Source organism: Canis lupus, chromosome 15 (assembly GCF_011100685.1).
Source record: "Canis lupus familiaris isolate Mischka breed German Shepherd chromosome 15, alternate assembly UU_Cfam_GSD_1.0, whole genome shotgun sequence".
In the NCBI taxonomy this organism is placed as follows: domain Eukaryota; kingdom Metazoa; phylum Chordata; class Mammalia; order Carnivora; family Canidae; genus Canis; species Canis lupus.
The window spans coordinates 9,935,409-9,963,376 of NC_049236.1; the positions used below are offsets into that span (position 1 = coordinate 9,935,409).

The 27,968-nt window shown below is 51.4% G+C and overlaps 2 protein-coding genes across 9 annotated transcripts in view; both read left to right on the forward strand.

Annotated features, from left to right (window-relative positions):
• Window positions 1-2,604, forward strand: part of EPS15 (epidermal growth factor receptor pathway substrate 15) — a 143,019-nt gene extending 140,415 nt beyond the window's left edge. For 3 of the 4 annotated variants that reach the window (XM_038558052.1, XM_038558054.1, XM_038558053.1), the window contains one exon: window positions 121-2,604. In XM_038558052.1, coding sequence (XP_038413980.1) covers window positions 121-267 — 147 coding nt within the window. In that variant the 3' untranslated portion in view covers window positions 268-2,604. The remainder of the gene's footprint in view (window positions 1-120) is intronic. The other variant, XM_038558055.1, reaches the window with a different exon arrangement.
• A 17,584-nt stretch (window positions 2,605-20,188) lies between these two features.
• TTC39A (tetratricopeptide repeat domain 39A) overlaps window positions 20,189-27,968 on the forward strand; it is a 41,059-nt gene continuing 33,279 nt past the window's right edge. For 2 of the 5 annotated variants that reach the window (XM_038558062.1, XM_038558067.1), the window contains exon 1: window positions 20,980-21,110. In XM_038558062.1, the coding sequence (XP_038413990.1) occupies window positions 21,073-21,110 (38 nt within the window). In that variant the 5' untranslated portion in view covers window positions 20,980-21,072. Of the gene's footprint in view, window positions 20,289-20,979; window positions 21,111-21,727; window positions 21,866-27,968 lie in introns of those variants that run through there. The other 3 variants (XM_038558058.1, XM_038558061.1, XM_038558064.1) reach the window with 3 other exon arrangements.

Here is a 27,968-nt window from a genome sequence, read left to right on the forward strand (position 1 = left end):
CAGCATTCTTTAGTGAAACAAGTAGTGACTGTCCTTTGTAACAACAGTTCTACTTACTTGCTTTTTTATTTGTTTTACTCTTTAACTTACTTCTTTGTTCATCCATCTTTTAAATGGCAGTATCCCTCTGAAGAAGATATGATTGAATGGGCCAAGAGGGAAAGTGAGAGAGAGGAAGAGCAGAGGCTTGCCCGACTAAATCAGCAAGAGCAGGAAGATTTAGAACTGGCTATTGCACTCAGCAAATCTGAGATCTCAGAAGCATGAAGAATTTTCCTGTCCTTTGTCAACCATACAATATTCTTCTTCCTGAATACTGAAGCTCTTTACAGTGTGTATCAAAACTACCTATGAGCATGGGAATATAAAAGGTTTGAGATTCCTATAAATGTGACAAAAGTTTGTTTTTGTTTTTTTTGTTTTTGTTTCTTACTCCATTTCAGATTTGTCTTCCCCCACCCCTCCACCCGTAAAAGCAGTAACCCAGTCAGACAACTTCACCCAGGCTCCTGTTCTGATGTGCATTTACTGTGAGCTTTTGCCTGCCTGTGCTACTTTTACTTGTAAAGCTAGAGTACCCAAGCTTCTGCCTTCTGGAATATAGAGAAATAGTTTCATCCCTGTGCTACCCCTTGTTCTGTAGTTACTCTGATGATAGCCAGTGGGTTTCTTAAAGTTTGCCAGTATTCTTCTCTGATTTGAATGGTTGGGGGAGGGGAAGGGAAAGAACGTCCTATTTCTTTTATGATACTGCAAATTGGCTAGTTTAAAATGTATGTTTATATTTCCTTATAATTAAAATACTGTTCAATTTGTTTTTTATAGACAAGGAAAAATACTTTGCATAAACTGACTCCACTATTGAAAAAGGGATGCATTAAGGTTGAACCATGATAGCTTCAGACTCAATCTTTTCCTAAATAAAAATGTTAAAGCCTCATATGTGAAATATATTTTTTAAAAAAATTTCTCTGGATTTGAAGAATTTTAGATGAACAGATACCTCTCCATAAGTTTAAGTGCTAGACAGTGGAAAAAATATATCACCTAACATATATCCATCAGTATAAGGTAAGCAAAAGTCTTAACATGGCAGCCGTTCTACTATTGCTATGGCACTGTCTATCCCCTTTAGTTCATGGTAGGTTTATTTTTGTACTTTGCAGAAGAAACTTTAGCAAGTGAGAACTGGAAGGTACTCTAAACTTTTGTATATATTTTTTTGTTTTCTTTAATGAAGGCTCACTTACTTGAAATGTAAAAACTTTCACCGAATACAAATAAGCAAAGTGACATGTATTACATCATATTATTGATTTTTGTCCATCTTTATGATATAAAACAGTTTATCCCCTTCCTGATTTTTACCTATAAAATTGGCAGGCTAATAAAAAAAATCTTGGTTTTTTTAATTTGGAAGAGAAGAGACCTATCAGATTGTCAAAGCTCTTCATGTATTAAAAGCCTGTCTTCTGTAAAACTGACCTAGCAGACAAGCTGAATTTGAAGTAGACTGTGATATAGGCTATAAGTTGTGGAATAACCTTAGTTTTCTTTTAAGATCAGTTACTGACTTAGATAATGTATTATTGAATACCAAGATAAAGAAAAATGCACCTACAAACTAATTAAAAGTCTCTGTGGTCACCAAGTCAAGATGGTATTGATCTGTGTTAATCAAAGTAACTTACTGCCTAGCCTATGAATAAATTCCAAAATATCGAATTCATTTCATCTTGAAATGGTGCTTTTTTTCCTCTCCACACACGATTGGACTGCTGCAGTTTAAAGCAAACTCACACCACCACGTTCCTGCATAACTAACTTTTTTCTATTTTTATAAATTGAAACATTTCAGCATAAAAGTCATACATGTGAAGCAAGGGCTGAATCATAATCATAAGGCTTTAATTTTGATAAACTAATCCAGTGGCCTAAGGATATACTGCTGAAGTTGATCGAGAAGGTAGTGTTGGGAGCTGTGATAGGTAGTAGTGGTGTCGGGTTTTGTTTCCTTCCCCTTACACTTCAGGATAAAGGTAAGTTGACTTGAATAACTTCTTTTGCACTGGGAAAATGAATAGATGTTTGAAATGCTTTTAAAATATTTTTTTTAATTAAAAAAACCACTCTGGAAAATATTAAATATCTGTAACTTATAAACAATGTAATAAGTGTACCCTAATCTTATGTATGTTTAACTGGATTACACAGATTCTTATCTTTTGTTAAAATATGTATACTCAGTGGACCAATATAATATTAAAGTATGTATATATTATATAAATCTCTCTCACTCTCTCGCTCTCTCTCTCACTCTCTCTCCATGCTCACTTATGTAGGATGAATGTTTCAGAGTCATCTGTGATTACATTTTACGTCATTGACTGGCTGCAGAGCCTGTGCTTTATTTAAAAGGACAGACAAGTATTCCCGAGAGCTCAGTGGCAGTACTTACAAAGTTTTAACCATCTTCTACAGACTCGTTCAAGTTTAGTTGGGCTCTCTTTATAGAATTTTCTCTGTTTTAGACTTCTTAACTGTAGCCTGTAATTATAAGAACAATAAACTTTAAATAATAAAGCATACTATCTATACATCCTATTTTAAATGGAGTTTTGCAGTTCTCTGTTATGTGCGTGCTGTGTCCAAGGAGGGGTACCTCTACAGTCAGCACAGATTAATATGTGTAAAGTGCTTGAGACAGTGCCTGGTGTAGAATAAATAATAAATGTTAACTGTTATTTTTAGTTCTCATGTCCCATTTCTGTAAAAGAAAAATAGAAAATGTATGTGCATAGTGACCACAGTGCCTGAAACATAAATGGTTTGTACATATTTGTTGAGTGAGGATTTGTGACATGGACCCTAGGAGGGCACCACAGTATAAAAAATGCTTTAGTCCTGGGATAGAATCCCTAGTCTACCATTTTTGAGAAAGAGGACTTTGAGAAACTTACTTAACTTCCCTAAGCCTTATTGTCGTCATCTAATGAATATCATAACAGGATCATTCGAAGGATTTGATTTTGGCAGCTTTTTAATATTACCTATTTTAATTAAATAAAGTCAGCTGTGTTATTATTAATAGTGAAAATAGCTATTGGTTTCCTTGTGGCAGCGCGAGAGCAGAGTATGGCAGGACAGGCCATTTAGAAAGCTTCTTTCCTTCTTTGACCAAGTTCTAGTTGAAAGGAGTGCAGCCAAAACTGTAACCACAAGGAGGTATCATGCTTCCAGAAAAATCTCAAGGAAAAGTATTGCAAGTAACAGTAGTAGCTGTTGGATCAGGCTCTAAAGGAAAAGTGGAGAGATTCAACTAGTTAGTATGAAAGTTGGAGATAAAGTTCTTCTCCCAGAATATGGAGGCACCAGAGCAATTCTGCATGACAAGGATTATCTCTTTAGTGATGATGACATTCTCGGAAAGTATGTAGACTAAATTGTATGTATGTATTGAACTGATTTTCATGTGAAGAAAGCTGCCCATTTCACTGAAATTCTGAAATCTTTCACCTGGAAATGGAAATAATTTCCATTTCTCTTTTATAATAAACTAATGAGGTCTCAAAAAAAAAGAAAAAAAGCTACTCGTTATTGAATACATGGGTGAGGCACTAAACGAAGCACTTTATGTGTGTTTTCTTGTTTAATCTTTACAACAACCCTGAGTAATACTATTATTAGCCTTTATTTTGAAATGGGTAAACTAAAGCTCAAAAAAATTAATGTTCTTCAGATCATATGGCTAATAAGTAGATTTGCCAGGAATTGAACTCTGGTCTCTCTGATTCTAAAACATGATACTCTTTCCAGTTTACCATGCTTTGTCTCATCTCGTGTGAAAAAAATTTGCTCCTGGGAAATGTTAGGAATAAGATATGATAAATAATAACAAATAATGTCAAGCTCCAGGCAGGATCCTTTTGCTTTACATACATTAGTACATTTAATCCTCACAACAGCAGTAACTCTAAAGTATATATATAATAATAATCATCATTGTCTCCATTTTACAGAAGAGGTGCCCTAACTAAGCTGTAGTTCTGTAGCTAGTAAGGGGCGGAGCTGGCCACTTTGAATTCAGGAAGCTGACTCCAGTTTTAACCACTACCTGCTATTTCTGTTAAAGATGAGAAGCCAGAGGAGAAATACCATAAATAGAATAACCCATGTAATCTCTGCTTTTGATTAATGAAACAGACTTCTACATAGCACATGGCATCTTATAAAACATTTTCTAATTCATTCTCCAATGTAATCTTTACAAGGATTTAGAATAGTTTGTGACACATGAAAGCATTCAACTATTGTTAATTATTAGTATTACCATAAGTGATAAGTAAGTACATAGGGGAGATGGCCAATGTTGCTTTCATTAAATAGAAATTTGAAGGGACACCTGGGTGGCTCAGCGGTTGAGTGTCTGCCTTTGACTCGGGGCATGATCCGGAGGTCCTGGGATCGAGTCCCACATCGGGCTCCCTGTGAGGAGCCTGCTTCTCCCTTTGTGACTCTGCCTCTCTCTGTGCACCTCTCATGAATAAATAAATAAAATCTTTAAAAAATAAAAAAAATAAAAAAAAAGAAGATGTGGTTTATGTATACAATGGAATATTACTCAGCCATTAGAAATGACAAATACCCACCATTTGCTTCAACGTGGATGGAACTGGAGGGTATTATGCTGAGTGAAATAAGTCAGTCGGAGAAGGACAAACATTATATGGTCTCATTCATTTGGGGAATATAAATAATAGTGAAAGGGAATAGAAGGGAAGGGAGAAGAAATGGGTAGGAAATATCAGAAAGGGAGACAGAACATAATGACTCCTAACTCTGGGAAATGAACTAGGGGTGGTAGAAGGGGAGGAGGGCGGGGGGTGGGGGTGAATGGGTGACGGGCACTGAGGGGGGCACTTGACGGATGAGCACTGGGTGTTATTCTGTATGTTGGCAAATTGAACACCAATAAAAAATAAGTTTATTATTAAAATAATAATTAAAATAATAAGTTATTAAAAAATTAAAAATAAATACAAAATTGAAAATCACAAAGGTCACAAAAATGAAAAATAATTTATCAGTGCTGGCAAAGCTCTGGCAAATAAGAAGGTAGGCAAAGAGTTGAAGAGTTTGCTGCACAGATGAAGGGACGGCATTCTGGGCAGAGGACATGACTATGTATAAAGGGTTAGGACACAGGACAGTGTACTAGCAAGCAGCAAGTATGGAAGTAATTTTCTGTGACTAGAGTTTAGGTCTGTGGGCAAAAGAGTGAAGTATTTGTGTTTGTATGTAAGAAAGTTCTTAATGGTAGTGATTTAGAGGATTGCTTTAGGGGAAACCAGGCAGGAAGAGCTGGTGAAGGCTGTTGGATTCATTCAGGTGAGATGGTAAGGAGCTAAAAATGTGGCTGTGGCTGAGGTCTGAGAGACGGAACTGATTTAGGACAATTAGAGGTTGATGTTCGGTGGAAAGGTGTGGCTCGCAAACTTCAAGTACCAGGATCACCTGGAGAGCTTGTTAAATTACAGATTGGACCCCATCCCAGAGTTTCTAATTTCAGTAGGTCTAGAGTGGGACCCAAGAATTTGAATTTCTAACAAGTTCCCAGATGATACTAAAGCTGCCGGCTTGGAACTAAACTCAGAAGAACCACTGGAGTAGAGGCTAACTTTCAAGTCTCTGTTCTGCAAATGTTATTAAATCTACTCATTTAGTTTGCCATGCGTGCAACTTGTCATTGTATGCTTGACCTGTGGATTCTGTTTCATAATGTAAAGCACTTCCAATCTTTCTTATAGAGTTATTTAAAAATAATAATTGGAAGCTAATAACACTGTGTGCCAGCACCATGTGAAACCGATAATTCTTTAAGTTAGGTGCTGTTATTTCCAGTTTAAAGATGAGGTATAAAAAGGTTAAATAACTTGCCCATGATCCAGAACTACAGAGTATCCAGGGGAGGATTCAAACCCAAGGATTCAAGCCTTCTGACTCCAGAATCCATGTTCAATAATTCTTATATTGAAAAAACTTAGGATACTTTTGAGGCATAGATCTATAGTATACCTCTTACTGGCAGAAATCCCTATATGTCTGAGTGTTGGAAATGTGAGGAAATCACTGTCATTCCATTTCCCATTTGCTCAGATGTATTGTGTTCTAGGCACTGTGCGTGGCTAAGGACAGAGAAGACTTTATGAGGGCCTTGCCATCGGTGGTGATACAGTAGGAGGGATAAACACCTCCCCTCAGCTAATGCCACAATACTGCGTGCTGAGGGTTATGGTAGGAATGCTGGACACCCAGAGGAAGGAGAGAATAGTTCTAGCCCAGATTGGGGAAGGCTTCCCAGAGGAGGTGCCCCCAGGACACAGTATTCTACTTCTAGCATTAATAGAAACATAGATTGTCACTCAAAATTTTGAAAAAGCATAGCTCTCACAAGTCCACACCGTTTGATGGCAGGGCTCTGTTGACTGGGAGAGGCCAGCAGACAGCCTCCCAGGAGGCCTCTGTGAGTATTTATTGCTTAGTGAATTCAGCCTGGCCCCAGGTCTGCCCTTCAAGTTTAGAAACCTGACTTTTCATCAGTAAAACTGAGAGCTTCCATTATAGGGACTGATGTAAGGACCAGAACGTCAACTTCCAGCAACATTGGCCACAGGGCCTAGAACACCCACAGTTGGTTGAACTGGACTCCTCCCTTGCCGGTGGTGTCTGGATGCCTCCTGCCTCTTAAGCTCCTCTCTCTCTGCAGCCAGGGCTGCCTGGCCCTCTGATGAACATGGTCTTTAGATTGATGTATTTAACCAAGTTACAGTCTGGTTTGGCTGGTTGGGTAGCTAGAGCCAGCATCTCTTTAGGGTGACTTTGTATATCTTTGCTTTCATCCTTTGTGGACTCTCTAGTTTAACTCCTCCTGAGGCTGACTTTCCCCAATTTGAGTTCTTAGTGAAGCATCTCAGCCCCCAGGCTTTGATTCCACCCTTTTCATTGATCATACTATTTATTGAGTGTATATATGCCCAGCCTTCTCGCTGACCCATCCTCCTCCAAACCATCAACATGCCCGAACAATTCTGCCTTTTAAATATCTCTCGAATCTATCCTCTCCATCCCTAGTGCCACTGCCCCGGTTCATGTCTTCATCATCTCTCTTGTAAACTTTGCCAAAGCTTCCTAATCTCCTTGCCACCAGTCTCTGTTTTTCCCTCTGCTTCCAAACCATTCTCCATGTTGCAGTCAGATTCATCTAGAATCAAAACTAGCCCCTACCATTCCGACAGTATAACAGGACATTGATTCCCACCACACTCAGGTTAAAACCTTAAACCCTTAAAAGGCTTTTCCTTCATAACCTTAATTTCTGATTGGTATTTATTCGGTAATGGCTTGAGGGTGTAAACTGTTTTTACCCGCTTAAAGAAATCTTGAGAAAACGCTACTTGAAGGAAATAAAGGTACCTCCAATTAGATTATGAAGTAATGGAATGCTTTTGAAATGTGCTTAATTTTATACTCTCTAACTTGATGTTTTTCAAACAGTAATACATTAGTTGGGTTGGGAAATCAGTTTAGTGAATCAACTGGCAAGGAAAAAATGTAAACAGTAGTAGAAAGAACTCCCATGGCCCAATTATCACCTTCAGTAATTGCCAATTAATATCCGGTCTAATTTTATCTATATTCCTGCCAACTTCCCTCTCATGTTATTTTGAAGCTAATCTTAAACTTCATTTGTAAGTTTTTCAGCATTGTAAAAAATGGTGAAATAGAATTTGTTTTTGAGCATGTACTGGGTCACAGGATAAAATGTTTAAAAGCCACTTTTTTTCCAATATCCCTTTTCAAATAAGAGATGTAGGTGGCTCTTAATGTTATGTATCCAAGTTAATAACATATAAGATTGCCTTATGGAGGAGAAGCTGTGTCTTTGCAGAAACACCCCACCTATTTTTCTTCCCCACCCCAATAAGTATATATAGAATATATTCAGCTGCCTAAGACCTGCCCAAGCTTAGTTTCAGCCTCTCCTGTTTCCTCCGGAGTCCCAGCTTGAGAGGACTGAGTTATTTTGTGGAAAGGAAAAGAGGAGGTGAGGAAAAGTAGCGGACACTAAGGAGCATCTCTGAGCCTGGCACTAAGGCTCTTCATATACATCATCCTATTTAATCCTCACAACACTTTTAACAGTTAGAAAACTTGAGTTTATAGAAAAATGGAAATGACTTATCAAAGACATCCCCAATCCCACCCCCGACCCCCGTAGAGACCAAGCCAGGTTCTAGGCCAGGCGCCCTGGCTCTGAGACCTGCTCTTCCACCAGCAGCCTGCCTTTTGTATACCTGGCCTTAAAGGCAGCCCTTTGGGCCTAAGTAACAGTGGAGATCACATGTGGTAAACCTGGGCCCTTAGCAGGAACTGCTGTTCTCAAAACCCTGATTCATCTCAGTTTCCTGAGAAGGTTCCTGGCCTTGTAAAAAGAACCCAGATTTCAGAGTCTTATGAACATGCATCTAAATTCTGGCCTTCCTACCTGCCGTATGACTATGAGTGCATCTCTTAACCTCTCAGAGAACAGTTCCTTCACATGGTGGTTGTGAGGATTAAAGATGGTGGATACGAAGTCTTCATTCGTATCCACCGTGACATGGCGGGTAATCGCTAAGTAAGGGCTGTTGTGTCTGTGTTTAGAAGACAGAAAAGGTAGTAATACATTTTGGGAAAGTGTGTAACCATGGTTAAAGAGAATAAACTTCAATCACCTTAAAAATTTAATCTGAAACCAGTGATGTACCATATGTTGGCTAACTGAATTTAAAGAAAAAGTTTATTGATAAGCCTTCCTTCCTCACGGATTCTGAATAAAACTATCACATGTGTTTTGAATTCACTCATTTAGTCCTCCCAACAACCCTTGTGCTAGGGGTTTTTCTTTTCCCCATTTTATGTAACTCCCATTTCAGATGAGAACTCTGAAGCAGAGAGAGGTTAAGTAACTTGTCTGAGGTCACATGCATCTGTCAAGTGGTGAAGCCCAGATTCTAACTGGGCAGCCTGGCTGGAGAGCAAGGGGAAGAATAACACCCGCTCTACCTTGGGGTTGATTCAAAAAAAAGATAAGCTTCGGGAAAGTGATTCAGAGATACCGTGTGCATTCTAAGAGCTTGTCTAGCAGGCACGCTGGGCTAGAGCTATGATACAGACTTGAGGGTGACTGCTTGTGGTAGGTTGCTCAGTCTGCTTCTGGCCTTTGTGACCTTGTGCAAATTACTTAGTCCTCTGCCTCATTTCCTCAACTATAAAAATTGGAATTGTAAAAGGAAATACCGGATAAGATTGGATTGTTCTTTTTTTTTTTTAAGATTTTATTTATTTATTCATGAGAGACACACAGAGAGAGAGAGAGAGAGAGAGGTAGAGAGAGAAGCAGACTCCATGCAGGGAGCCTGATGTGGGACTTGTTCTTGGGTCTCCAGGATCACACCCAGGGCTGAAGGTGGGGCCAAACTGCTGAGCCACTGGGGCTGCCCGGATTGGATTGTTCTGAGGATGAAATGAGCTGGTACACCTGAAAAGTTTAAAATAATGCCTAACATAGTTCTAGACAAACGATGGGGTGACGATCAAGATGAAGAAGATGATGGAGGAAAACGTGAAGAGGATAAATAGTAGTTCCTTCTTCATTTACTCTGCCCTGAGTACCTACTGGGATAGCAGGGGCGCCAGACTCCATGGAAGACGGATGCGACACATTCACAGGTAGAAATCTGAAGTGAGGCTGGTCAGTGATAACTAAGGATTAAAAAGTGTGCAGTGCTAAATGCTGTGAAAGAGATACAAATGTAATCTCTGAAAAGGAAAGATTCCCCCACTGGGGAGATACCAGAGGGATTCTTGGAGGAAGTAGTGTTGGCTGTGGGTTCAGAGGCTGCATGGGACTTCACATCCAGGTGGGACTTGCCTGGGCTCTGGGCTGGAGGAGGCCAGGCTTCTGAGGCCCTGTGGTGTCATGCCCCTGATCCCAGGAAGAAGTTGGCTTGGGCAGTGCCCAGTGCTGCCAAGCTGGACAGGGCTCTGAGGCTGAGGGATTTGGGTCCCTAGGTGCAGGTAACTGGAATTTCCAGATCTGGAAGCTCCAGCGTTGTGGTCAGACCAGCAGCATTCTCTGGCCCTTGTTGATCTGCCCAGCCCATGACGTGAGTCCGCAGAGAAAGGGGGAAAGGTGCTATCTTCTCTGCTGCCTGCCAAGGAGCTTGTAGAGAAGCTGCCCAGAAAGCCCTTGAAGCCCCTGCCCTCCGCGCCCAGCCCGCCTGCAGAGCAGCCCAGGGCGGCAGCCTGGGTGTGGGGACGTCAGCCTCCCCGCCCCAGGGCCCCAGGTTCACCCAATACTCCATAAGATGGAATGTGAGGAGAATCTGGGTCAAACACCTGGCTTAGGGCTTGGCACGTTCGAGAATGTCAGAATCGGTCACCATTTCGTAGACTCCGGGTTTGTGTTGCACAAGTGCCTTGGATACAGAGTCAGCCCCAAAGGGGAAGGCACAGAGCCAGCCCCAAAGGGGACGGAGATCCCCCGCTCTCCATCCCTCCCCCTACTGATCAAAGCCTCCAGGGACCCCTGAATCCCTCCATCCCCCGGACCTGGGCTGGGCCTCCTACGGAGCCTCCTGCCTCGGGGGCCTTGCCTGTCAGCAGCCTCTGCCCCCAGCGCTGCTTCCTGCGGCCCGGGCCCCACTCCGGGCGCGGGCAGGTTCTGAACTCCGGCCGAGGACACGGGGGCGGGGGCGGGGGGGACACCGCCAGCCCTGCTCGGTGCGCAGGACCGGCTTTAGGAGGGGCTGCAGGGGCCTGGGGGAGATCTTGGGGCTGCCCCCGCTCCCCGTGAGCTCTTGGGGCCCATCCCTGGACGTCCTGGGCCTCAGCTGCTCCTGGGGACTACTGGAGGGTTTTGACGGCTCTGGGCACCCCAGGTCCGCTCCGGGGACACCGGCGTCCCCGGCAGGCAGGGAGGCGCCCGGCCGCGGCGGGGAGGAGCCGCCGGTCCCGCCAGCCCGCGGGTGCAGGGGCCGCCGCGAGGGGCCGCCCGCGACCCCGTCGGAGCCCGGGCCGCGTCCGTGGCGTTCCTGACCGCCTGGGAGAGGTTGGCCTCCGGGAAGAGCGACCGCAGGCACCCGGCGGGAGAGCAGCGCGGGGTACCGTTCCTGCGCCCCGTGCCCGCTGCTCGCGTGTCGCCGCCCGGGGCGGGGCTGGGCCTGGGGACGCGGACCCCCACCCCCACCCCCACCCCCACCCCAGTCGCAGCCGCTCCGCACCCGCCCCTCCATGGGTGGCGCACCTCTGGGGCGGCGGCGGGGTCCGGGTTGAGCCGTGTGGCCCGAGCTCCTCCGAAATCAGTCCGCGGGGGATGTCGAGGCTCCTGTGCGTTGCTTGCACGCCCCGCCTCCCCAGGGTCGGTATCTCCAGAGGCCTCCCCGGAGGCACGGGTGACCGTCCTTACCTCTCTGAGCCCAGACGCCCCCACTCCCTTCCTCTCCAGACGGTTCCCCGCCGTCCGTCCCTGGAGAAGAGCAGCCCGAGCGCCCTCCCCGCTCCCACGACTCTGCTCTGAGCTCCTCGACCTCTGCAAGCCCCAATCACAGTTCGCATCTTCGCCCCAAACCCGTTCCTCCTCTTGTGTTCCCATATCGGTGAGCGGCAGTCATCCACCGTGTTGCTCCAGCCCAGAGCTGGGAGTCACCCTCTCTCCTCCCTCCCTCATCTCCAAGTCCTGGCGATTTTCTCCCAAAGCTGTTGGTTCCCCCGCGGACGCCCGCAGCAGCCCCCCACTCTCCCGGCGCCTCCAGTCCGCTCCTTTCCACGTACCCATAGATGATCTTTTCTAAAGCACAAGCCAGACAGTGTCATTTTTCTGTTTTAAAACTTCCACGGCTCTCTGTCGCCTGGAGATTAAAGTTCAGGGTTCTTGGGGAGAGTCGCTGCAACCAGCCTCGGCCCTCACCCCACGGTCGAGGGCTTGCAGGGCTCGCACCACGGGCCAGGCTGCTCGGGCTGCCCGGCCTGGGCGCCGTCCTCTGCTCCGACAGTCCCGTCCTTAAGGGGCGACCTTAGGCGACCTCCCTTACAGGGCCTTTCTGACCCCATCCTTGAGCCAGACCCGGGGCGCTTTCGGCACCTTTGCTCGGCCTCGTGGTGCTCGTTGGGCCCCGGCAAGCACTGGTGGGCAGCACCGCGCTGGGGCGCTTGGGGACCTGCGCGGTGGCCGGACACTGGGGGGCAAAGCGGCGGCGCTGCGGGAAGCTCGCGGTAGAGCCACGTGCTGGGCCGTAAGGTCGATCTCTCCCGGAGGGACGGAGCTCACGTCCAAATGTGACTTGAGGGGTCCCTGAGGCGCCTGGGCCGGCGGCCAGCAGGGCCAGCAGGTCGCAGCCCACAGGGGCGTCGGGAGACGGTCTGCGGCCATGACCTGCTGCCCCAGGAAGGAAAGGCTTCGCCGAGGCGCGGCTGGGGGGCTTCGGTTTGGATGAGGACGGGCGACCCCGCTGGGCCTCAGGGAGCCGGAGTTCACTTCCTCCTGGCGCGGTCGCAGGTAACCAAGGTGACCCCTTGAGCAGCGGGGCCTCAAAGGTGCGGGCGCCGAGGTGGGAGCTGGGGTTCCAGGCGGCAGCACGCGCAGCCAGTGCCGGAGAGGGGGCTGATGGCACCTCTTGCCGCGGGACAGCCCTTCCTGCCGCCGGCCACTCACGGCTCCTGGGGAGGCGCACCAGCGGCAGAGGCCGCTGCCGGGTGGCTTTGGGCACAGGACGGGGCGCAGGGCTGCGGCGGGGGGGGCTCTCAGAGTGGAGGGCCCAGCCCGGAGCCAGGGCCCGGGCAGCCCAGCAGAATCCCTGCCCCGAGCCCCAGGAGCCCTCAGGGCCTCCAGGTCGACAGTCTCACATTTGGGGACTGGAATCCTGGGGTGGCTCTGGGGTCCCTTTCTTGGGAGGGGATCTGGACCCGAGGCCAGTGCTGAGTTCGCCTTGAAGATTCTCAGATTCCATGAATGAAGGCACTGGGGAGTCATGAGACAGGGTCCTGAGATCTTGAAGCTCAGGTCCCAGGCGTCTGCCCTCCCTGCGTCCCCTGAGCAGCCGCGGGGTCTGAGAGGTGCCGGTGGGAGGCCCGGAGGCCCGGGATAGCCCTGCCGTGAGGTCAGCTGGAATCGGTTATGCAGGCTGCAGGGGCAGCTCCCTGGCCGCCAGGTCCTCACTTACCCCCAAACCCCTGACCTCAGGCGCTCAGCCTTCCCCTGGGAAGGTCTGCTTCTCCACTCAGCTTCCCCCTGCCGGGGGGCTCCCGGCCTGACGCCTGCCTGCGGCCCTGCTCCCCCTCCGGGGGGCTCCGCGGCCAGCAGCTTCCACCTGGAGCAGGGCCCTGGAGCCCCAGGCGGATGCTGGCCCCAGACTCTGGGACTTTCTGGCCGTGTGACTGCGGACGGGTTATTTAACTTCTCTATACCTCGTTTTCCTCACCTGTAAAATGAGGGTGACGTTAGGACTTGCCTCCCAGGGTTGAGGTGAGGATTATGTGACTCCGTTTATGCAAAGCACTGAGGACAGTGCCTAACACATGGTGTAACCAAGGAGTGTCACTGATTATTGTCATTAGTCCTCCAGGCCAGAAGAGGAAGGGGCTTCTCCACCAGTCTAGCTTGAAAAAGCTCACGGAAATATTCTAGTTGACCTTTCCTTCAGTCACTGTGCCCTGAGAGGCGGAGCCAAATAAGAGACACCTACCATTCAGCCAATGGGGCTGGACAGGAGAGAAGGAGAAGGGGGACCCCTACAAAGAAGTTGTGGGGTCGGTGTGATGTCATAAGGTAAATATGGCCAATGAGCAGGACTTAAAATCACAGCTTCACGAAGTACCCAAAATATGATTTACTTGGAGCACTCCAGCCCATCCCTCTGAGGGTCTTCCATTGCTCTTGACACCTGGGAGCCGGGAACTAGTCCCATGAGGCCCCCTCCTGCAGTTATGACTTTGCCAGCCATTCTCAGCCAGAGCACCAGCACCACACTGGCCTGGGAGGAGGGGGTTGCTTATGGGGCAGTGGTCCCTGAAGCTCTTCACTTTATCACCCCATCCCCCATCCCAAGGGTGGCACAGGCTCTTCTAATTCCTCTCCAGCTTGACCCAAACCAGTCTGTAACTTTTTAAAAATTTAATTTAAATTCAGTTTGCCAATATATAGTGTAATACCCAGTGCTCATCCTATCAAGTGCCCCCCCCTCAGTCCCTGTCACCCAGTCACCCCAACCCCCTGCCCACCTCCCCTTCCACAACCCTTTGTTCGTTTCCCAGAGTTAGGAGTCTTTCTTGTTCTGACTCCCTCTGTATTTTTTCCCTCTCAGTTCCCCTCCTTTCCCTCATAGTCTGTTTCACTATTTCTTATATTCCCCATATGAGTGAAACCATATGATGATTGTCCTTTTCCTATTGACTTACTTCACTCCGCATAATACCCTCCAATTCCATCCACGTCGGAGCAGATGGTGGGTGTTCGTCCTCTCTAAAGGCCGAGTGATATTCCACTGTATACATAGACCACATCTTCTCTATCTGGTCATCTGCCGGGGGACACCGAGGCTCCTTCCACAGCTTGGCTACTGTGGACATGGTTGCTATAAACATTGGGGTGCAGATGTCCTGGCGTTTCACTATGTCTGTATCTGTGGGGTAAATACCCACTGATGCAATTGCTGGATCTTTTAAAACACCTTAGGAAGCAGGGAATGAGCAACAGATTTACAGGATTCTGTGGCCCCTTGCTGAGCCTGTCAGCCCCCCTGGAAGGAGCCTAGCTTCAGAACTTCTGCAGCTGGGAGGGCCCAGAGTATGTCTTCCCACAACTTCCTTTCTTTCTGGTTCAGATGAAAATGGCAGTTCAGAAGTCTATTGTATTTAGGTAAAATCCTTCCCCTACCCTACTAAGTGGCTGGAATTGCCCCCATGCACCCCAGGAAGACAATTATATTAGGACAGTGAGGGGGACATCGGTGCCCTATCCAGGTAACCCTGACCAGATGCTCCATACCTTGTGGCGTCCCCCTGCCATGGGATAAGGTTTGTCCCCACTCGTTCCCTCCCACAGCCTCAGGGGGTCCCTCTTACTCCCTCCCTCTAAGAGCTTGCCCTGGCAAGTACCCTCCCCCATACAGAGCATCTGAGTCTCAGATTGAAGGCAACTCTGCTGTCTTTCCAGGGAAATGGGTGGGTAGGTGGTTCCTTTACACCTGTGTGGCTGAACGGCACACCCGGCACCGTCCCTGAGCACAGGACCGCCGGTCGGACAGGGCTGATCTCCCCACAGGCTCCGTGCACTGCTCAGCACCCAAAGTGACCCACTTCTCCTTGGCCTGCCACTGCTCCCTCCATGCCCAGCCTCTCTCTGGACCCTCTGAACGAGGCCCCGGCCTCTACCTCCCACCCCTGGCCACCCTGTTGCCCCAGTGATCTGATAACAGTGACCTCTGCCCTTGGCTGTGCATCATCACCTTCCATCCACCTCGACTCTGACCCCGTATTGTCTTATTGTCTCTGATTCTAACAGATGAGGAAACGGAGCCTCCTTGTGCTTTCTCAAATACATACACACGGGGGGGGGGGGGGTTCTTTTTAAATATTTTCCCACCTTCCAGAAAACTCATTTATGCAACAGTTAATGAGTGGGTGCCAACTGGGTGCCAGGCACTGTTCTGGGCACTGCAAGTATATTAGAGAACAAAACTGGAAAAAGAATCCCTCCTCTGTGTGGAGTGTAGAATTTAATAGGTAGAGACAGAAAATAAATAAAAAAATATTCAGGAGGTAAGATAACAAATGCTACGGAAAAAATAATGCAGCATAAAGGAATAGGAAGCATGAGGGGAAAGGTTCCATTTTAAATAGAATGGTCAGGAAGGCCTCGTGGGGAAGGTGACATTTGAGCTGAGATCTGAAGCTCTTTGCTGGAAGAGTAATCATGTGAATATCTGCAGGAGGAGCATTCCAGGTAGAAGGAATAGCAAATGCAAAGGGCCTGAGGTGAGAGCGTGCCTGGCATTTTTGGAAAAAAAGCAAGGAGGCCAGAGTGACTGAATATGAGAAAGAGTGAAGAGAGATGATGTCAGAGAGACAGATAGGGGTACAGGTCATTCGGGGCCTTGAGGCCATGTGAAGACTGAAGCTTTTGCACTGAACAATATGGGGAGCCAGTGTGGGGTTTTGAACAGACAAGTGATATGATCAGATCAAACGGGTCTGGTTCTGTGTGGAGAAGACAATAAGAGGCCAGGGGCTGGGGCAGAGAAACTACCCGGGAAACAATGTAGTAATTTGGGCAAGGCAAAGAAATTCTCTATAAACATAATTTAAATATCTGCAGAATATTTTACCCTACAAATTTACTGTAATTCACTGAAATCTTTATTGGTTGGTATTTAGGGTTGTTACCAGCTGTATCCTTATCATAGAAAACACTGATGAACATCTTTGTACCAGAAATCTTTATGTCTGTTTCTTGAGACATAAAGACTATTTCTTAAGACACATCTGTTGCCTTGGTGTCACTGGGTCACCTTTCTCGGGTTTTCTTTTTTTTTTTTAAGATTTTATTTATTCATTCATGAGAGACAGAGAGAGAGAGAGGGGTGCAGAGACACAGGCAGAGGGAGAAGCAGGCCCCATGCAGGGAGCCCCGACATGGGACTCGATCCCGGGTCTCTAGGACCAGGCCCTGGGCTGAAGGCGGCGCTAAACCTCTGAGCCACCCAGGCTGCCCCTTTCTCAGGTTTTCTTTTTTCTTTTTTTTTTTAATTTTTTTTTTATTTACTTATGATAGTCACACAGAGAGAGAGAGAGGCAGAGAGAGAGGCAGAGACACAGGCAGAGGGAGAAGCAGGCTCCATGAACCGGGAGCCCGACGTGGGATTCGATCCCGGGTCTCCAGGATCGCGCCCTGGGCCAAAGGCAGGCGCCAAACCGCTGCGCCACCCAGGGATCCCTTTCTCAGGTTTTCAATCCAAAATTCCAGTTGCCCTTGTGAAAGCTGGTGCTGCTTTCCCCTCTCCGTGGCAGCCTGGAAGGCAGCACCCCACTGTAGGGTATGTGGCAGGTGACTGGGGGTGTCCTTGTGGCCCCAGCCAGGTCTGCGCGCACCTCTCAGGAGGCGTCCCTCTTCCCTGGACAGCCTTGCATGGTCCATCTACTCAAAGTCCACAGCTGTCCTGTTATCCCAGCTTTACAGGCGAGGGAACCAAAGCTCAAAGGCCAATGGTGGGGCCCTGTGCCACGTGCGTTACCCCCGTTACCTCATCTAATCCCTGCAACAGCCCGGTGATGTTGGTGCCATCGTCATCCCCTCTCAGGGCTGAAGTCACCGATCCAGGGTGTCAGCGCTGGGCACTGACCTGCTCTCCGAACCACTGCCTGCCCTGCCTCCAGCTCATCGGGGGATTCGCTTGGGGCTGCACAGTCAGGATGTGGAGGGGCCACGAGCCCGGCCGGGTCTTCCTGACCCTGCAGCCCGAGTTCTAACCCCCGACAGGACGCCCCTCAATGCCTGAAACACCTCACTAGAGCTCTGCCTCTTTCATTCAATCAGGAGTGTTCTTGGTCTCTTGTGCTTGACTTGGGCTCCCTCCTTAGATCCACTCTCAGCAGCTCTGGGAGACCAGGCTTTGGTAGAAGAGCTCAGATCCCAGAACCAAGCACTTTGGAGTAAGGAAGGGCCTTGAGCTCCTGGACCAGGTTCTCTCCCCCTTTTTATGGGGAGGAGGAACTAAGGGCCAGAGTGAGGCAGTAACTTGCCCAAGGTTCCACAGCTAGTGGGGGTCAGAGTTCGGGGGGAGGGAGGAGGCTGGCCCAACAAGTAGGCCTAGGTCTTCCCTAAGAGCCCCTGCCATGGAATATTTCAGAACTGTGACTGTCACAGGCCTGTTCAAGGGCCCTTTGTTGATGGGCCTGTTGATTGTGAATTATTAACCTGCCCAAGCCTGCAATCTGCTGGGTGGGGCTCACCCACTTTAAGAAAATTCACTGTACAGTCTGCAGCCCAGCTGGGTTGGTGGGGGGGGTGGGGGTCTCTGGGGCCAGCTGCCTAGTTCTGGGCTGGTAGAGAGAGCTAGTGGGTGGGGGAGGGGCCTCCTGCCAGGGAAAGACCCAGGGGGTCGGAAGGGGTGCAGGGGGAAGGGGCACCCCGGGTAATGCTCAGTCAGCCTTACAGCATCCCTGGGAGGCCGGCACTGTTACCCCAGGTTTACAGATGGGAAGACAGGGTCAGCGAGGTAAAGGCAGAGCTCGCTCCACAACCTAAGCTCTTTCTACAACAATGACATCACTTTTCACATGCTCATGCCCCCATTTCTGTGACCCACCCCCCTTTTCCAGACACTTTTCCCATAGGATAAGAAGTCAAGACCTGAGTCCAAGTCACACTTGGTCCAAGCCTCAGTTTTCTAAGCTGTTGGATGGGAGATAAAGCCACTGTGGAGCTTTTAGGACCACCCTGAAGAGGTTTCACTAACCAGATATTTCTTGAGGGCCTTGCTAAGCTGAGAGACGGTACAAGTCAAAGTAGCCCAGGGAGGTTCTCAGGGCCATCGGGTGTGGTGAGCCCAGCGATTTGTGCTTGCAGGTTGGGGAGAGGATGAGAGGAAGCAGGCCTGGCCACTTCCAGGCACGAGGCACCAGGAAGCTCCTCCAGCAGAGGAGGAGGGAACCCCGGACGCAGGATGGTCTCCTGGTCCCCAAAGCCTGGCTATCAGCTTGCAGTGGAAACGCGCCGGTGACTTGAGCTGAGTCACCTGGGTCAGGAGGCAGAAATAATGGTGACTCCTAGGCTCCCTGGTGTCAGACTGGGGCCAGAGCTCCTGGGGGCTGGGAGCTGCCTGGGTGGCGCCCTCCTGAAGGGTGGACCACTCTGCTGCTCTGACTCATCAGGTGAGTGGTGCCAGCATCATTGCCACTGCTGTGTGGGGACAGTTCTGGCTCCAGGGGCAGCTGGGCCGCTTACCTTGCTGAGCTTCAGTTTTCAGTATAAAAGGGGAGAATAATAGCACCTACGTCACCAGCAGCACCGCCGGGGCACTGCACAGCGCCGTGCCACGTGCTAGCTGCTATGCCGGGCATTTCAGTCACAGGAATTCTTAATCCTTTGAGGCCGGCAGGATTTCCATTTTACCGATGAGGAAACTGAGGCTCGGAGAGGTAGTTAAAAGCGAGCATTAAATGAGATAGTCCATGGCCTACACTTGCCATGTGTTGTCTGTAATAAGCCTTCAGCGGATATCAGTCATCATTATAATCATGACCTCGGAGGGAAAGGGTAAGTGCTAGGCCAAGTGTGGGAGTCTGGCGATCAATCAGACACAGAGATGTCTGACCAGGCCCGACCCCGAGAGTTCCCAGCCTGTGGGCAGAGGCAATCGCGTACACACTCACTCCACCACCGTCACACGTGGATGGCGTCGGCCCAGGGTGACGAGGGTAGGTCGGGGGTCCGTGTGTGTCCAGGAAGCCCCTGACCCAGCCAGGGAGGGAGGGCTTTCTGGAAGAGGTGGCATCTGAACGGAACCCTGCAGGGTGAGTAGTTGGCATAGGTCAGGCTCTGAATACAGGCCAAATCCAGTAAGGGTCTACCTGTAGCCGCGCTGCCCCGGGGCCCGCGGGGCCTGCGGCACTCTGGCACTTTTATATTGGTAGATTTGTATTCTTTTTTGGAAAAAGAAGGCTTCCGATTGTAAGCTTCTGGATAGAACCCTGACTAAATGGGTGAATGGTAAGTGACAAGGGAGGAAGGTGTGTCCCAGGTGGAGGGCGAGTATGTGGGAGTGCCCGGGGACTTGAGAGGCGCCCAGCCTCATTCGGGGCTCCCCGAGGCCAGCGGACCTCGGCCCTGCTGCTCTCCCATCGGGACCCACTCCCACCGCCGCTCAGGTCGGCGCCGCCTTCTCCGGGAAGCCCTCCGCGGCTCTCCGCGGCTCTCCGCGGCCTGCGTGTGGCCCCCGGCGGCCTTGGGCGCTGACGTGGGGGCCCGACCGCGGGGGCCCGACCGTGGGGGGCCCCGGAGGACCCCGGAGGGCCCCGCGCCGCCTTGCCCGCCCGCCGCGCTCCTCCCCACGGCCGCCCTCCGCCCCGCCGGCGGCGGGGACGCTCCCGAGGGCGGCCACGTGCTTGATGAGTCACGGTCCGCGGCAGCGGGCCTGGAGGTGGCGGCCGCTTCCCTCTGCGCCGCCCGACGGCGCCTTCCCGGAGGCCAGGTGGGCTCTGCCGGCCGGACGGCGCCTCGGGGCCCGGGGCGGGGCGGCTCCCTGCGCCGGGGGGACGCGGGCGGGGCACGGGGGACACACGGGGTCGGGGGGGCACGGCCACGCCTCGCCCCCTGTGAGGGGAGGGCACTCGGGCCGGTCGCGTCCATCCGCGCCTCACCTGCCCTGTCTGTGAAATGGCAGCTCGGGGGCGGGAGGGCGAGCGTGGCCCGGGGCCGCGGGGAGCACTGAGAAGGGGCGGGGCGTCGGGGCCCGGCCGGCGGGGCCACCGCGGACCCAGCTCTAGGAACCTCCTCGCCGCGCAGGGGGCTTGGAGGGCAGAGCGGCTGCGGCCCGCGGCGCGCGGCGGGGAGAGCCGAGGGCTGGGGGCGCCTGCCGAGGCCCGCCCCCCCCCGCCCGGGCGCCCCGCCCTCCGCGGCCCCGCCCACCCCCGCCCTGCGCGCCCCTGCCCTCCTCTCCCCTGCGCTCCACCCCGCACCCCCCGCCCCCGCCTCCCCGCCTGGCGCGCCCCTCCCCTGCCCTCCCCTCCCCCTCCCGGAGCCCCCCCCCCGCACCCCCGCCCTCCCCGCCCGGCGTGCCCCTCCCCTGCCCTCCCCTCCTCTCCCCCGCCCGGAGCCCCCCCCACCCCCGGCCTCCCCGCCCGGCGCGCCCCTCCCCTGCCCTCCCTCCCTCCCTCCCTCCCTCCCCTCCCCCGCCCAGCGCCCGGCTCGGGGTTCCGGCAGCACCTGGGCCGCGGCTGACGAGCGGCAGGGGCGCGCTTCCCCCTCCCCCCGCGATGAGCTCGCCCGGCGCCGAGGACCCCCTGCCCGCGGGGTAAGTGCGCGGGATGCGGGGGCCCGAGGAGCGGGGTGCGGGGCCAGGGAGGGGGGTGGGGGTGCGGGGCCGGGGAGGGGAGGTGCGGGGTGCGCGGCCCGGGGGGGGGAGGAGGTGCGGGGTGTGGGGCCCGGGGAGGGGGTGCGGGCCCGGGGGAGGGGGGTGGGGGTGCGGGGCCGGGGAGGGGAGGTGCGGGGTGCGCGGCCCGGGGGGGGGAGGAGGTGCGGGGTGTGGGGCCCGGGGAGGGGGTGCGGGCCCGGGGCCGGGGAGGGGAGGTGCGGGGTGCGGCCCCGGGGAGGGGGGTGGGGGTTCGGGCCCGGCCTCCCCGGCGCCTCCGGCCGCACTGCGGCTCCGGCCCCCTCCCCCCTCTCCCTCCCCTCCGGGCCGCCGCGGCGGCGGGGGCGCCGGGGCCTGGGGCGGTCACTCCCCCCCCCCCCCACCCCCGGGTCCCAACTTTCTCACGGAGCTGTAGTAGCGGCCACGTCAGAGCCGCCGCCCTCCCCGCGTGGCGTGTGCACCTGTGGGTGGGCCCGGTGATTCCGCTGTCACAGGCGGGGAAACGGAGGCACGGCTCCTCCGTGGTGACTTGCCTTTCCTTTCCTTACCCGGGCCGGGGTGAGGACCCGCTCCCTGACCCCAGAGCCCCCCATCCCAACCCCGGGGCCGTGCCGCCTCCTCTTCCGGGGTCTGAAGGAGTTAAGAGGCTGAGATAGGATCAGCTGTCCCAGTGGGCGCAGCAGGAAGTGGTGGTAAAGGTGGGTGTTGTCTCGCCCATATGGTCCTCCTGCCCCCCCCCCCCCCCCCCCCAGCCCTGGAGAATCCCTACGCTGCCCTGTAGCAGTGCCAGCCCTTTCCCGGCTCAGGTGAGCTGCAGGTGTCCGCCCTACCTGGGGCCTCACCACCAGGGACAATGTTTGCCAAGGGCCTCAGGGCGGGCACGTGAGCCGGGACTGCCAGGGTGCCAGCCTGGATGGAGGCCTCCACTGGGCCTGGGCGGGCATCCTGGGTGAAGGCTTAGAATTGGGTCACTGAGGGACCCTCTGGCCCGAGGGAGGGTCGCCTGGTGAGTTTTGCCCTGTTTGTTGTGTGGTTTTGGCCATACCCTTTATCCTCCCTAGACTTCTGGTCCCTCCTTTGGAAAACACAGGGAGGCCAGGCCTGGCTGCTCCCTTCCTGCTCTGAGCTGAAGTCTGTAAATCCGGAGCCTGCTTAGGTCCTTTCTGCCCAGCCCTGACTAAGCACCACCCCATTGGGCCCAGGAAAGAAGCTTCCAGGAGAGAAGGCAGGCAGGAACAGGGCACCTAGCAAAGAATCCTAATTCCCAGGCTAGAAGCCACATGCATCCCTCTTCCTTGCACGCTCATGTCCTCCCCTGAGTCTTCTCTACAACTCCAGGCCCCTCTGGCTCCTCCGTGGGCCTCCGGGGCAGTGAGCTCAGTCTTCTAGCACTGCTGGACCTTCCTCCTAGGACCATCCCTCCTCCCACCACATGCCTTTCAGGCCCCCCTCTTCTTTGATGCCACACAGGTCCATCTGTCCCTGTCCCTGGTCAGTGCCATCCTGGTGGGGTCTGAGCAGAGGAGAGTCAAAGCAGTTCCACCTTCACCATAGACACTCATTCAGTCACTCAGTGAACATTCCCAAGGCCTGCTCTGGGCCCAGCCCAGGATATGAGGGTCCGTGGTAAACAAACCAGACTTTAAATCTCCACCATTTTAAGAAATATGAAATATTTTAAGCCTTCAGGAAAATATAGCAAATAATAAAATGAACTCCATGCCCAGTTTTTTCAAATGTTAATCTTGTGTCCACTTATTTCATATTCTTCTTTATGTTAAAAAATAAATTAAAGAGACTTTTGGAGCCTCTGCAGACCCTCCCCTCATCCCTCTCCAGAGATAATCGCCATCCTGAATTGTGATCTTGCCATTTGCATTTTAATTTAAAAATGTTTTTATTTGAGTCTAGTTGACACACAACAGTTACCTTAGGTTCAAGTGTACAGCATAGTGGTTCAACTTCTCTATGTTAAGCTGTGCTCCCAGTGTAGCTGCCATATGTCATCTGGCAACACTATTACAATATTATTGCTTTTTGTCATTCTCGGTTTTATTCTTTTGCGGAGTGTGTAAAAGTCTAAAAAAATGTAGCTTGTTCTCACTTTAAAATTTTTATATAAACGGAGTCGTACAGCATGAATCATTTCGCAGTTTGCTTTTTCTCACCGAGCTTCAGGTTTCTGAGATGTAGCCTTCTTGATCCTTACAGCTCTGGTCCCCACGTTCCCTGATGTAGGATGTGCCCCTGATGTAGGGTCCCCCGTTTATTTATTTACTGGCCTTCTTTTTTTTTTTTTTTAAGATTTTTTATTTATTAGAGACACAGAGATAGAGAGAGAGAGAGAGAGAGAGAGAGAGAGAGAGAAGCAAGCTCCATGCAGGGAGCCTGACATGGGATTCCATCCCGGGTCTCTAGGATCACACCCTGGGCTGAAGGCGGCACAACTGCTAAGCCACCAGTGGCTTCTGGCCTTCTTGATGGACATTGAGGTGGTTCCTAGAGGCTTGCTGTTCAAACAGTAACTATTCTCATAAGGTCATCCTTTGTGCATATGTGAGTTTTCTTCCCAGTTGCCCCATGGGAGTGGAATTGGTGGGTCATGGGATATGTATGTTCAATGTTTTAAAGTTATTTAGTTTTTCTATGAAAGCAGTGTTGCTCCAGACATGATGGAAACACAGACTGGTAGAAAAATAAGTAGCAATGGCTGACCTTTCCCCAGTACTTCTTCCTGGGCTCTACATGGTCCAGTCATTCTTCTCAACAACCCCCGGAGGTAGGGACTGCCATTCTCATTTTATTGATGAGGACCCTAAAGCTCATAGAGTTTAAAGAACCCTCCCAAGTTTCTCAAACAAGTAATTGCTGAGCTGAAGTCTGAGACCAGGGTTACATGCTTTCAAAACTCTTGAAGGCCATGCTGCTCGAGGCCCTGTCACATTGTACTGACTTTATTCACAGCGAACGGATTCTCTGGGAGGAGAGTCACAGTCACATGTGCAGTTTAGAGACTTCACTTTGCGATAGGGCCCCATGGACGGCTCCCCCCCATGCCCCTGACTAAGTCCTGAATGGTGAAGCAGGGAAGAAAAGCCAACTCTGGCTGCAGTCGGCTCCCTGAGTGACTTTGCACTGCCTCTTGCCCCAGTAGGGAGGGAGAGGTCCCCTGCTCCATCCAGCTCTGTGCTTCAGGTGTCAGGGTGGCAGCTTCCGGGCAGACTTAAGCCGGGAAGGGGCAGGGGAAGGGGGAGTGGTGTAATGCCAGGCCGCCTGACACCCCCTCCCCACCTCCAGCTCCCTTCTCACTCCGGCCTCAACCCTCCCCCACCAGGATGCCAAAGCCTCAGGCACCGGCCCTGCTGCATGCCCCATGCTCCATCCAGCAGCGGCGCCCCATGCTCCATCCAGCAGCGGCACCCCTGTGCCTTGCGTTCTCCAAGGTACAGGGGAAAGCCGCCATCGGCCCCTCAGGAGCTGGGGAATGTGGCTTGGAGCAAAAAGGCCTTGAAGACATGGGACAGCCTGCAGAGATGTGGGGACCTCAGTCAGCTGAGGGAAGAGAAAGGTCTGGGGAGGTTGCCTTTTTAGAAAGCATTTCTGTCTTCTCCCCAGCTTCCTGGGTGGAGAAGATGAGGCTCCTGTCTTCACCGTCTTTATCTCCTCATCTGGCAGGTGCAGATAAGCAGGCCTGCCTCTGGGTTGGTGGGAGGACTGAGGGAAATAAGGCAGGCATCAGTGGAGAACTTGAAGTATACCTCGGGGCGGCGGTGGTGAAGGGGTGCTTATTGATGCCTTCATTAAGTCAAATGGAGCCACCGTCCTGAGCCTTCCTGAGCTCCCCAGTCAGCCGGGACACACCACCCCCCCTCCCTTTCGCAGGCCTTCCAGAGCCTCCTTGTCACGATGGTATCATGACTCTAGCTCTTTGCTCAGCTTTTTCCCCTTCTTGGGCTTCTTTCTCCATCTTGTCCTTGGTTCAGTGCCATCTTTTCCAGAAAGCTTCCTCGAGTGCCCGTGTCCACTTCTGGGCCTCCTTACAGCCTTCAGTGAGCCCCATGATCGCTGCCTTGATAACTTTGGCTGTCACTTCTGTAGACCGTGAACTCTTCAAGGGCAGGGCCAGGTCTGGGCCAGAACCAGAGACTCATGGGCATTTGTAGCTGCCCCAAAGCAGCTCCCAGTCTGGTGAGGTCACATCAGGGCCCCCTCACTACAGTGAAGCAGAGGAGGTGCTGGAGCTGCCAGGGAGGGAATGCACCTCTGTGCTGTATGTCCGTCTGTCTGTGTAGCTCTCCATGTAGAGGAAGCAGACGGAAACTCTTTCTTGATGGGAGGTGGTGGTGGTGGTGGTGAGGTGTATGCAGGAGTGGGAGGCAGGTTCTCGGCTCCGGAGCTGTTCAGAGGTGGTCATAAGCCAGGACCGTGGGCTTGACTTCCTGGGGCTGATGGGTGGGCACTGGCTCAGGCAGACACTTGGTTAGAACCCACGCCTGGCCTCGTCACCTGTCCTCTGTGGCTCGTCTAGAGTCGGGGTAACAATCCTACCTCACAGGCTTCGTGAGCGCTCAAGGAGAGAGGACCAGTTGAACACCCAGAGTGGCAGGTGCTCGCTGCCTCTTCCCCGATTCATCCAACACGAGTGGACTGAACACCAGGCACTGGGCTAAGCCGTGCGCACCGAGGAGGCTTCTGTGCCCGTCTCAGGAAGAAAGGGGCGGGGGCTGCGTCTGGTGGGGCCTTTTCAGGAAAGAAACTCAGTCTTTATCCTAGAGTCATGGGAAGCCAGTGGAGGACTTCAAGTTCAGAAGTGACATGGTCAAATTTGTTTTTTTTTTTTTTTTTTTTTTAAGATTTTATTTATTTATTCACAAGAGACAGAGAGAGAGAGAGAGGGGGCAGAGACACAGGCAGAGGGAGAAGCAGGCTCCATGCAGGGAGCCTGATGCGGGACTTGATCCTGGGACTCCAGGATCATGCCCTAGGCTGAAGGCGACGCTAAACCGCCGAGCCACCCAGGGATCCCCCTCAAATTTGGGTTTTAAACAGAAAACTTTGGCTGTTATGAGAAGGATGGGTTAGAGGGAATAAAGCTTCCAGCATTCTCCCTTATAAAAACCACTTAGAGGCTGATGGGTTACTCTAGACATCCTTTAAAATACATTCCTGAACAGAAATCCTCTCAAGCCAAGAATAAAAAGGAAGCTGAAATCAGGCTGGTAAGTGACATGAAGCCACAGCAATGTGAAGGTATTGACAAATTCCAGAAATCTAGAACCTTGAGTTTTAATGACCACTCAAGGCATGAGAAGTAAGGACTTGGGCCTACCCAGTGGCAGTGTGAGGAGTTGAAACCTAGCTCCCCTGCCACCACCATGTGAATCTAGGACCTTCAAGGGGCTTCCTCCTGAGTGAATAGGGTCATTGACCAGAAAGAAATAGCCACCCTCCCACAAAGGGGGATGACAGGTCTGGTAGAGAAAATTATAAATATGAATCTGCTGTCACACAAATTTTGGGTTTGAAGACATACTCCCTTTGTGGTCCTGGAAATACTAACCTAAAAGAGTAACTTAAGTATCATGGAATGGTAGTGCCCCAGGGAATCTGGCCAAAGTAAAGGAAAATCCTCTCTGGAGAAACAGATCCTTCTCCTAAGATGCCTTTGGGATCAGCCGAAAAGGAGCTCATGGTAAAATTACAAAACACACAAGGAAAGAAGTCATTGTGAGCAGTAGATCCCCAAATTAAGAAACAACAGGATTTGTTTCTCTGAGAGTCTTAGATGCTAGAATTATGGGATCTAGAATAGAAGTATCTTAAAAACATGTAAAGAAAATCAAAGATGGACTTGAAACAAATAAGCAGGGAACAAAATGCTGCCCCAAACAACCAAGACGATTTCAAAAGGAAGCAAGTGGAATTTCTGAAAATGCAAAATATGATCCTTAAAATTAAAAACTCAGTAGACGGGAAGAGAGGCAGATCAGACATGCCTCCAGAGAATTTGTGGAATGGAAGACCCGAAAAAATTACTCAGAATCTAACAGGGTGAAAGAGATGGCAACAAAGAGAGGGAAGAGACTTGAAATACTGAGCAAAATAGTCCAACAGAGAGAGAGAGAGAGAGAGAGAGAGAGAGACAGGAGGGGTAGGAGGGGCAAGGGCAGGAGGGGCATCTTCCATTGACCCGGGGTGAGGGTGATGGCGGCCAGCCCTTGGGCTTGCTGGGCACAGAAGAGCCAGGGTTGAGAGGTGCCCAGGAGGCCCAGCCGCTCGGGCTCGGTGAGGCCTGGCCGGGGAGGCCCGGAGAGGCAGGGAGCATGGCTGACTGCCAGACTTCTGGCCTGACAAACTGAGCAGAGGGGTGTCATTCATTAAGATGGCAAAGACTGGGGGAGAAGGAACAAGAGTGCGGTTTTGAACAAGACACTCATTTCAATCTGCCGGGAAGATGCGCTGCTGCGTCATGGATGACACATTAGAGCTGGGCCTGAAGGGATGTGCAGACCTTGACCTGGTGGAGAGGGACTCTCTCTTAACTGTTTGGGGGAAAGGGACTCCTTCCAGTGAGGTCGTCAAGGCCCCTTTTGGAACCTTCTCTCACTCAAAAGAGACTCCTTGAGAAGAGACATCCTCGAGACCATCCTCAAGATAGGACTTTTGAGGTCTCCTAACTTAAAAGATTAGTTTTTCAGATGGGGAAGCTGAGACCTATAAAGGTCAGGGATTTGTTCTCCCAACCTGAGACTCCTCCTTCAGTCATTTTTTTTTTTATCCATTCACTAACAGATGCTTATC